Below are 11,412 nucleotides of genomic sequence, written 5' to 3' on the forward strand. Positions count from 1 at the left end.
TGTTTTGCAGAGGTCAGAGGTTCAGAGGCCCCTCGGGCTAAACGTGCTGGTTTACCTTGCCTCTTTTGTCCTTACCAGCCAGCAATAGAGGAAAGAGTGTTTACTGCCTCGGGCAATGCTCCCAGTCCCCCTGGCAGCCAACAAATTTAATTAATAACAACACAAGAATCATTAAAAACTTCGGTAATGAATTGCAGACGTTACTGCACTGCTTTTCACCTGCAAGGATCCCAGCAACAAAATCCTCAGTGGCTACTACATCCCATCAGGACTTGCCCCGGAGGTGCAAAGGAACCTGTTGAGGTGAGCAAACCCCGCAGGGAGCACACCTTGGCTCTGATGCACTTCCAGGTGTCCCCGGGCAGCCAGGATGCTGACACCGTGTCAGTCACCCAAGGATTAATCACAGCAGCTTGCGTGGGTGCACCTAGCACCTGGCGAGGGCCACCCTCCTATGTTTCTGCATTTTTTTTCCTTATAAATAAGCTGTCTTTCTCACTGTTTTAGTCCTCTCTGCTCATTGCCTGCCAAGCCCCCCTGATGTTGTCTTACAGTCTTTCCCCATTTTTCCACTCTCCTGCCGTTTCTCACCCATCTGGTGGCTCTGTCTTAACCCTCTCCAAACCCTGTGCCTGTCCCAGGGCCATGGTCCCACGCACAGAGTCCAGCCCTGGAGATCTCCATTCCCAGTTAGGACATTACAGGTAAAATGAACAAGAGAGTAACAGGAAGTCCCTGCTCCACGTCAGCTGTCCCAGGGGATTCAATCCATCGATTGACCCATGGGTGTAATGTACTGGGACAGATTCGTGCTTCGGTCACCAGGCTTGGCTCCATCTTTCCGACAGCAGAGGGTGCCCGGGAGCCGGGAACGCTGTGCTGGAGACATCGCCTGGGGCTGTCCATCTCCCCGAGGGTCTCACCTGCCGGGAATTCTGTGTCAGCATAAAAGACACAAGAGGGCAAGCACTGCACCGCCTGCATAATGCAGTGGAGTACCGAGTTACACACAGGGTTAGCGGGTTGGTTTTTAGTCTCCAGAGAGGGAAAAGAGGTGAGGAAGGGAATATTTCCAGCCCTTTTGAGTTTCCTTGGTTTATCAGATTCCCCTTCCACAGTTTGTTGTGCAGTTCCTTAGAAAGCAGAATTGTGTGGGTATGGGCAGGGGCGATGGGGGACCGGGATGGTGACTGGTCTGCTGTTGTCCTCCTAGCGACACTAGGGACAGATATAAATAAATAAATAAAATTTTATTTTTTTAGTGAGGAAAAGCTGGGCTGTGAACACCCCCGGTAATACTTTGAAATCAGTCACCAAACTGCTCTCAGCCAACTCCACACAGGGTAGGATTATCTCTCCAGGTCCCATCTCTGACAGGGCTGTGACTGGAGGCCATGGGGCATGTGCTCCACTGACCCACTGTTCCTTCTCTGGCTGCCCTTTGCTTGGGATGGGGTAGCTATGGAATAGGGCACGACACAACCCAGCAGCCTTTCTGACAGCCTGCTCTGCTTTGGGGACACTTAAACCTGGTGAATTGCTGCTATGTGACCCCGTGCTGAGCCCAGCAGAGCGTTGCTGCTTAATTGGAGCTTTTAATGCGCCGTGGGAGCTGGTGCGCGTTACGAGGAGCCGCCGGGGCCGGAGGATGCTTAGGACCCAGGGGAAGCGCTGTGGAGCCCGGCTGGCCGGGCTTGGAACCGCTCCTGCCTCCCTGGCCAGGACTTCTCAGGTGTCCGGGTACGCGGAGCTGTGCGAGGCTGCCCCTGCCCCGCTGCCGTGCCCATGCTCTGGACACCCTGGGCACCCATGTGCTGGCCCGGGGACCCCTTCGCACCATGAATGACCAGTACCACCGAGCCGCCCGGGACGGCTACCTGGATCTGCTGAAGGAAGCCACCAAGAAGGACCTGAACTCTCCGGATGAGGATGGCATGACCCCGACACTATGGGCTGCCTACCACGGCAACCTGGACGCCCTGCGGCTCATCGTCAGCAGAGGGTGAGTGCTGGCCCGGCCGCGGTGCTGCTCTGCGGGACAGAGTAGCTGGGACCCTCTTCTCCCCCCTTCCCTGCTCACAGGTCAGTGTGCCCCATAAAATCATGGCTTCTGTCCATAAGACCCCTACTCCTGTCCTCCCTCCTGTTACTTTTTCTTTACTTGTGGTGATTTGAATATAATTCAACACTCCTGACAACTGCTCTGTGTTTTCCCAGCTCCTCTGACCCTCTGAGTGTTCCTGCCCCCAGCCTGCTTGCAGCTCCCTGGTAAGGGATGAGTTCCCTTTTCCAAGCGCTTTGTGATCTTTTACAGGTCATCTAAAGATAAACACATTGTGTTGCTGACATGAAAAAAGTCCTTTTAAGTGAAGGGGCAAAAAACTGCTCCCTCTGTCCCAAGAGCGCTCGCAGAGGGACATGTGCAGTGCCAGCTGGCAGTGGGTGCCACTTGTCTGGTTTACCCAAAGCAAGGTCTCAGTATGTGACCCCTGGGCAGTTTGCTGTGCACTTGGAGCCTAGGAAATTCAGGTTTTCTAAGAGCAGATCTCTTTAAGCTCAGTCTCCTCTACAGGGCCTGCTCCATACTGGTCTGTCTCTCTGTACCTCACCCTGGGCTGCCAAATCTTAAAGAGTTTCTGGCTCCCTAAATGTGGATGTGGTGGAGAGGTGGGAGTGAGATTAAGGGGCCTTGTCAGGCTGGAGGGATTTACACCTTGGTGTTGGGGGAACCACACAAGGTCTGTGCTAAAGCAAGACCTGCCATTCCTAATTCCCTCTGGGGCAGTCTGCGACTCTCCAGTTCTAACCCCCAAGGACACATCCCAGTGCTTCCTTCTGCTCCACTAGCTCTTCTGAGCACCTCATCTAAAGACATCCAAGCTGGAGTGGCTTCTGCCTTGTGTTGAGAGATTGGTAGTTCTGATTTTGATTTCTGTCTTTCTAATACTGAGGAATGGTACTGAAGTCAGCAGCCTGGATGGACATCACACCTCCATGTTGGGCTTTGTGGGCCTGTCACCTCCCATGCAGGGATTTTTCATCCACCCTGGATGTTAGCTGTCTTAGCAGCTCTTGTACCTTACCAGCCATATCTCCACTGCACCTGATCCTGGGCTCTTGCCATCTCCTGATACTCTGGTTTGCCTGTGCAAAACATTCAGCCAATACCTCAGCTGTGCTCACAGGCAGAGCTTCTCCACCCATTGCTGTCCTTTCTTTGTAAAGAATTTCCTTTTAGATCCTGAACTGAAGGCTGTGTAAAGAGTGCCTTTGAGAACTCCTTAAGCACCTGATGCAGTAGGAGTGTGTTCAGGAAAAGACTATTTCTTAGTTTGGAAGGGAGAGAGCAAGACAGTGCTCTGAGTGGAGCACGCTGAGATGGTCCTTGGCTGAGAGCCCTGTGATGCTTCCCTGGGTGGGGCTCTGTGACTCCCTGTGTACCTCCCAGGAAAGAGTGTGCCCAGCAAAAACCTGCCCAGAGCTCTTGTCAGGACAAGAATTGCTAGCCAGGGCCAGAGAGACATGGGAGGAATGCTCAGGGGATGAGACCCTGAAGTTAAAAATTGTTCCAAAGACTCTTTGATGGTCAAAAAGTCAATCTGGAAGGCCCAAGCGGTGGATGAATGCCTCTCCAGAAAGACAAAGCCTTTTGGACTAACTTCATAATCTCTTCATATCACCATATCTCCTCATACTGCTCATCTTCGTCACAGGGCACCCTGCAGCACCACTGCCTGCCCTACCAACCCCCATCCAAGCCAGCAGTTTCTGCCTCTCCACAAAGCCCAAGGGCTGCTTTTATAAACTCACATTGGATTAAAAGCTCAAATCATGTCTGAGTGCAGCTTGGCTGCTGTTTAATTAACAACCTAATATACATTTGTTCCTGACAAAGAAAATAGCCTGGCAAAAGCCCAGTGCCCTTTACATGACGGATGGTGGAGCGAAGTGTGTGGCTGTGGGACTGCAGGATGTGTTTGCATTTGTGCATTCATCTCCATGTGTCAGATCTCAGCCCAGGGCCACAGAGAGACCAGCAAAGTGCTTGGCATGGAGGCAGGCAAACCCCTGCTCCTTGGAGCTGGCTTTGGGTCTGTGAGGGGCAGGAAAGCCCCAGCCTGGGGACCAGGGGGCCAGAGGTGGAATTGTGCAAGATCCAGGAGAGCCTGAGGGCAGACCCTGTAGTTTTCTGCCATTGCCCAGGATGATGTGCCACAGTATTTAAGCCTTGTTCAGAGATGACACTTAATGCTATGTGTTATAAATGTCACTATTACACCTGCACTGTAACCGCTGTCAGGCAAGAAGGAGGAGGACCGCTGAGTAGCCCAAAATGTCAGGGAATTACTCTCTGGCCTCTGCTGCCAAAATATTCCTCCTTTGGTTCAGAGAGCCCTGCCCTACGAGACAGGGGAGTGTGGGACTATGGCATGGAGCAGCGTCTGGGGGAGTGGAGGTTTTGGGGCTGGGCTGGCTCCATGCAGGGATGGGGTGGGAGGAATCTCCAGGGTCTGAAGGGGCTGGTGAACCTCCATCTGGGTTTCATGGGGAGTCAAAGCACTGAGGGTGATGGGGGAGTCCTGGGGCAGCAAGAAAGACTAAAATCTCCTTGCCCGTGCTGCGCAGTGGCACCAGTGCCCAAACAAGCCGGGACATTGAGTGCTAGGACCAGGCTGTTATGAAATGCCTGAGTGAGGGTGGCCAGAGGAACCCTGAGAAAGCAGGGCTGTGGGAGGGGGCTCCTGGGGGCCAAAATCATGGCTCTAAAGGCTGTGCCAGGCTGATTGACACATCTAGGCTCTGTCATCAGTGAAGGAGCCTTATCCATGTGTTCAGCAGATTGTGGTGTCAGGCTGAAACAATGAGGGGGAAAGAAATCCTGTGGTAGATCCTTGAAGGAAGCTTGTTGCCTCAACCCACAAGGAAGGGGTAAGGAAGCAGGCTCACTGCTCTGCCCTTACCGGCTGCTGAGGTCTCTGTGCCTTCGTGCCCCCTTTGCAACAGACAGAGAGAGGGTTTGGGATGGAGGGATCAGCAGTGGCTCATCCTCCTTGTTTGCCACACAAAAAGCCTTTTTCTTCCTTCTGGCTGAGCTCCAGTGAGGAAAACAAACTTAATTAACATGACGGCTGGGAACAGGCTGGCAAGCTGGCATTTAGCATTGCAGCTTTTCAGACACAGTAATTCTTCAGTGTGGTTTGTTAGGCACTGTTGTGGCAGTAGCAGGCACCGGTCCCAGTCCAATTATAGGCAGGTCTGGGGACCTTGGCTGGGATCAGCCAGAACTTCCTTGGAGTGGACAACAGGAGAAGTGAGAATGTGTCTGCAGGTCCTCGCACAGCTCTGTCACCCAGCAGAACTGGTCCTCATTTTTCCTTCTTACAAAAACAGGGGGCACAGGTACTTTGGATGTCAGTGGCAGAGGGGACAAGTGGCTCAGCCATGGTTTGGGGGTGACAGTAGCTCCTGACATCAGCCAAGCTGCTCAAGGGCATCACATCACCTCAGGCGGGGCAGGGCTGCAGCGGAGGTTGCAGCAAAGGCATGTGAAGGTGATGTGCATCCTCTGCATGCCTCAGGGCTGGAGGCCACGTGGGAGCTGGGGCAGCCTGGCTGTGTTGGCAGGGACCTTCCCTGGGTGACACCTGCCTGGGAGGTGAAGGAGCAGGGTGGGGCACTGTTGCAGCTTGGTGGCTTCCGGCACCTGAGCTGTCTGCTGGGAGTGAGGGTGAGCCCTGGGCACGCTGAGGTGCTGAACCGGGAGACGTGGCCCCAGGCACTGCCCCAGCACCAGCAAGCACCTGGCACAGGAACTGCCAGCCCAGCTTTCTGCTGGGACAAGAGGCACAGAGCCCTGGCATCATCCTCTACAGCATCTCTGCTGGATTTTTGGGGATTTGAACCTGGAGGACAGCTGAATCCTTGGGCTACCACCACCTGGGGAAAACTTGCTATACAGGACCCAAAGCTCTGCTCTAAGCCCAAAAATGTCATCTCTTCTGCTCTTTTCTAGGCTTTCTTTGGGTCATTGCCCTGACTGGCTATGCTGAAAGTAGTGAGGATTGCTCCTCAAGCCATAAATTATTTTTTTTTCATTCTTCCTCTATCCAAAACCATTTTATGGGAGCAGAGACGCTCTGCAACCAGTTGGCTCCAGGTCTGAGGGACCGATTCCTCACACACACCCATGAGCCAAGGGTGAGCCAGCCCTTTGCTATCAGAGGAACTTCATACATGCAGCCAGGGAAGAGCATAGGTAAGTGACACTGGATTCCCCAGCTAATTGGGATCCCACGGGAGAAGCAGAGGGGAAAAACCAGCAGGAAGGGAGTGAGCATGCATGTCATGGTGCAAACACAGTGACTCAAGAGATGCACATGTCCACCTAAGGGCCCAATTAACAGTGTTTTAATAATGATTATTACACGAGTTGACTAAGTGCTCAAAAACGCTTTGAAGCTGAGAAGTGCTGCACTTTACACCTGTTATTAAAATATGTTCTCGCTTAGTGGACCCTGCAGTCAGCATCTCCTCATGTGCAGCACCCTGGAGGTGAAGTTTTGCTCAGACAGACACCTGCCAGAGGGAGGGCCTCATGTTTATTATCTGAGTTGAATCAAACATCTCTACTTTGCAAGTCACCGTTCTTTCCTTCTGATGCATTTTTAGCGCCTGCGGCAGACATTTCGAGGGCACAGGGCCTGAGAGATCTAATTTTGCTCTAATACTCTTGTTTCTATAAAGTGGAAATGAACAGGGAAAGCTTGTGTTGATGTTCATTCCCATCACTTTCTGAGGAAAGCAGACCTTCACATATGAAACCCCCAAGAGCTCCCTGGCTTTGCCCCCTGAACCAGACAGACCTGAGAATAGGTTCCAAAAGGTACCTGATGGATTGGGCATCCACAGACTTGGTTTAGGGAGCAGGACAGTTTCCAGTGAGTCCACTGCTCCGTCACTGTCCACATCATGAGTCCACATACACCCTGGGACCCTCGAGGTGTCCTGGCTCAGCTGCCCACCCATGCCAGGTACTCTTTCAGAGCACACAAACCAAACCAACAGCCCTTCACACACTGGAGTCTCCCCACCAGCACCAGCAGCTCCATGTGGAACAGGTTCACTGGCTCTTTAAATCCAGCTCTATCAATAATTTACTCCTCTCTTGCAATTCATCAAATATTTATCCTCCCCATGCATTTCCCAGCCTGGACATGTCACTACGAGGATAGAGGCAAGGGCTGGGGAGTTACTGCTCCTGGAAACTCGGCGTTGTCAGAGTACTATCAGATCCCTTCTCTCCTTTTCTTGGCTTCATCGCTCCTCCACCCTATGATCTCCTGCCTTCCTCCTCCTCATCATCCATCTTTGAAACTTTTTTCTCCTTCTATGAGAGACATCAAATGCTCTGGCTCAGAAGTCCTGAAGGGCTTGTGGGTTTTTTCGGCTTTACAGAGTTTCAAACCTTTTGATCAACTTGCTGAATTTGCCAATGAGCTCAAGGTTGTACTTGCTGTGTTTCTGTAAATTTAATGAAAACATGTTTATGATGGAGCTCATACTCCCACAGAGAAAGCTGAGTGCACCTCACAGCAACATTCAGGGACTGAAGTAGGAAGTTCATGCTCTGGGTGCAAATAATCTCCAGCTTAACCTCTGGACAAGCTTTATTGCTTCTTCAAAGACTGAGGATTGCAAACTTGGCATTTCACTGACTGTGCAGTTCCTCTTTGCCTCTGCTTCCCCTCGGACAGTGTTCCAAGCAGGCAGTGGGGTCCCTGTGTGGGGATGAATGTGCTGAATGAGGCTGTTTCTGGGGTTTGTGCATTGGCACAAAGTGATAAAGGTGCAAAGCAGCAAGGCAAAGAAGTCTGTCTGCTCCTGTGATCTCCTGCTCTTTCCCTGGAGGAGTTTTTAGACTCTTTGAAGTGAGACAAGCCATAGCTCAGAGCACATAGGATTTGGGAGAGGATTCTGGGCTCTGCTGCTCCCAGCTCTTGTCAACACAGATCCTTAGGCAGCAAGGAGTTAAGTAACCCTTGCTGAAGGTCTCAAGTGTGCGTTTAAGGAGTTGTATCCTTGATGGGTCACTTTCAACTCTCTATATTCTATGATTTGCTTTTTGCACTCCTGGTGTCACCATGGATTGGAACTGAGGTCTGTGTGGAGGAGGAACAGTGCTGCGTTCCTCTGGAGCTCACTGAAAGGGTGGTGTGGGAACAGGCAGGAGCTGTGCTGAGCCAGAGCCCTGCTGCCCACGAGGAGCTGCTCCTGAGGGTGGTGGAGCTGCCCAGCCTTAATAAAAGGCTTTGCCATATCCATGTGCACAGAGGGAGAGTGCCCTGTTGACAGATACTGCTGCTGGCTGCATATCATTAGCACACACGCTCAGGAGAGGGCTTCTGCCAGCAGGGGTGTGAACTCTCTAGTTTCACCTGAGCAAGAGGAATGTCAGGAGGACAGACTTCCCTCAGATCCCAGGTTTGTGTTTGTCCTGGCACAGGAGGCATCAGATGCAGGCAAATAATTTTGTCCTGCCAGCAGCTTGCTGGGGCAGGGGCTGGCATGGTGTGAATGGAGATGCTACTGGCCGTGTCCAGCTCTTGAAGAGTGCAGAAACCTAATCTCCACTTTCTCTGAAACTGGATTCTCAGGATGTGCTAATACCAATGTGCTTCCAGCCATGTTATCAAGACCAAGTACGGTGAAGCAAAATCCCCCACAAAACTCCAATGCTGAGGCCAATGACAGCAAAATCACTCTTATTCTCTCCTGCCAACATTCCCCTTTGTGCTGCAGATTTCCCCAGGTGCCAAGGAACAGGTGGGTGGGAAGGTACAGCAGCAGTTCTAAAACCCACGGCTGAGGATGGATGTTTCATGGTGGGATCCCAAGGTGTCCAACCCAGGATGTGGCACACAGAGAGGTATTTTGGCATGCCCTGCCACAGAATCTGAATGAAGCCAAGATCTGAAGACAGAATATGACTAGAATTTAATGGGATATTTGAGATTTGAAATTTTATAATAAGCTTAAGGTCTGAGCTGGAATCAGACCTGTATCCAAGTTCTGGACTATTCAGAACCTTCTTGCCTTTCTCCAGAAGTTAGTTCGATGTGGGAACACATTTTTCTTGAGACCTAAATTCAGATCACATTGTCACAGACTTTCATGTGGGGAACGTGACTCCATGTCAGTAGTACACCCCTCCAGAGAACCCTTTTAAAATTAAGTTGCAGGAACCAGAGGTGCATATTTTGATACTTCAAGGAGTCAACAGTTCATGGTGCTGATTTGCCCCTGCACTGCTGGGACTATCTCAGTGGAGTCTGTCATCAATCCCTGCATGCTAACCAGTTATTTTTCTTGCTGCCTAGGGGCGATCCAGACAAGTGTGACATCTGGGGGAACACCCCCCTCCACCTGGCAGCAGCCAACGGCCACCTGAACTGCCTTTCCTTCCTCATCTCCTTTGGGGCCAACATCTGGTGCCTGGACAATGACTACCACACCCCACTGGACATGGCAGCCATGAAGGGGCACATGGAGTGTGTGCGGTACCTGGACTCGATTGCTGCCAAGCAGAGCAGCCTCAACCCCAAGCTGGTGAGCAAACTGAAGGACAAGGCCTTTCGGGACGCGGAGCGGAGGATTAAGGACTGTGTGAAGCTGCAGAAGAAGCACCATGAAAGGATGGAGAAACGGTACAGAAAGGAGATGTCAGATAATTCAGATACCATGAGCTTTTCCAGCTATTCAAGCAGCACCTTAAGCAAGAAGTTCCAGCACATGTCTATGGTGACTTCCCTGCCATACTCACAAGCCACCATCCACGGCACAGCCAAGGGAAAGACCAAAATACAAAAGAAATTAGAGAAGAAGAAGCAGGTGGACGGAACATTCAAGATCTACGAGGATGGGAGGAAAAGCGTGCGGTCTCTGTCTGGTCTGCAGCTGGGCAGCGACGTCATGTTTGTGAAGCAGGGCACCTACGCCAGCCCCAAGGAGTGGACTCGCCGCAATATCCGAGACATGTTCCTCACGGATGAAGACGCTGTCTCCCGTGCCATAAGCGACCCAGGTTTGCACATGGACTCGGCCCACTCGGAGGTCAGCACTGACTCCGGACACGACTCCTTGTTCAACCGCCCCGGGCTGGGCACCATGGTATTCCGGCGCAACTACGTCAGCAGCGGGCTCTTTGGGATCGGCCGGGAGGACGGGGGAGAGCTGGGGGAGGACAGCGCCGACGGGATGGGCGTCAAACTGCGGAGCCGCCTGCAGCGCTCGCCAAGTCTCAACGACAGCATTGGCAGTGCCAACAGCCTGCAGGAGAGGAACGCGGAGGAGCTGCCCTGGGATGAGGTGGAGCTGGGCTTAGATGATGATGATGAACCAGACACCAGCCCCTTGGAAACTTTTCTGGCTTCCCTGCACATGTTTGAGTTCATCTCCATCCTGAAGAAGGAAAAGATTGACTTGGAGGCCCTCATGCTCTGTTCAGACAATGACCTGAAGAGCATCAATATCCCATTGGGCCCCAGGAAGAAGATTGTGGATGCCATCCAGAGGAGACGACAAACGCTGGAGAAGCCAGATGTCATTGCAGACACTGAACTGTAAGTAGGAGATGGAGTGTCTGAGAGGTTAAACCTTTCAGCTGGTGGAGATGTGGATAATGTAAGGTCTTGTTTTCAACCTGCTTTGGAAGAGTAGGAGTCCAGGTAACCTCAGCACTTCTGTGTGTAGGCAAATTCCTGCTCGTGTGGAAAGGATGAGAGTTTGGAGAGGTGGCAATAGCGTTAGTTCATTGCTCAACAACCTTAATGTAACTGGGCAGGACGTGAAGCCCTGGTTTTGTTTCATAACCCATTTGAATGCAGACTGCTTTGTGGTCTGATGCTGCTCAGTCCATGTAACAGATTTTCAACCGCGTTCAGGCTTGTCTTGATTCTTCACCTTTTTGAAGACATTAGGAAATCAACCACAATTCCCGGTGGTAGCAGCCTGATGGCAGTGCCTGGTGACACTGGGAATCCTTCCCCAAATGCCTGAGATCTTACTCAGGCCTCTAGAGATTGCATATCTGGGTTGGAGTTGTTGCTGTTTTACCTTGTTTCCAGGGTTTGGTTGGTAAGGTTAAAGGACTGTGTACCTGTCAGAGAGGTGAAGGGAAGGCCACATGCACTGACACCACAATTTACTGTGTTGTTTGGGCTTCCCAGCCTTCAGATATCTGTGTGCTGCTTTTACAGCCTTTCAGTACAGCTTGTTCTTGGATCCTCAGGGTGCTGATAGACTTTTCTCTTTTCCTTTGCAGATAGCAGCAGCTTTTTTTTTTTTTTTAATGCTCGAAAAACAAACCCAGTTCTAAGTTGCCAGAAAACACAAGCCAGAGACTCCCTTCCTGGG

The 11,412-nt window shown here is 51.7% G+C and overlaps 1 protein-coding gene across 1 annotated transcript; it reads left to right on the top strand.

Annotated features, from left to right (window-relative positions):
- Window positions 1-1,838: 1,838 nt before the first annotated feature.
- USH1G (USH1 protein network component sans) lies at window positions 1,839-10,623 on the top strand. Its single transcript, XM_062506423.1, has 2 exons — window positions 1,839-2,002; window positions 9,378-10,623. Exons 1-2 carry the CDS (start codon window positions 1,839-1,841, stop codon window positions 10,621-10,623), a joined length of 1,410 nt encoding a protein of 469 aa, XP_062362407.1.
- The last annotated feature ends 789 nt before the right edge of the window (window positions 10,624-11,412 follow it).

This window comes from Cinclus cinclus, chromosome 20 (assembly GCF_963662255.1).
Source record: "Cinclus cinclus chromosome 20, bCinCin1.1, whole genome shotgun sequence".
Classification (NCBI taxonomy): Eukaryota; Metazoa; Chordata; class Aves; order Passeriformes; family Cinclidae; genus Cinclus; species Cinclus cinclus.

Bases quoted from the DNA above. Each gene is read 5' to 3' on its own strand.
- USH1G (XM_062506423.1), top strand. From the start codon at position 1,839: ATGAATGACCAGTACCACCGAGCCGCCCGGGACGGCTACCTGGATCTG. The intron at 2,003-9,377 runs GTGAGTGCTGGC...CTTGCTGCCTAG, and splicing joins CGGCTCATCGTCAGCAGAGG to GGGCGATCCAGACAAGTGTG.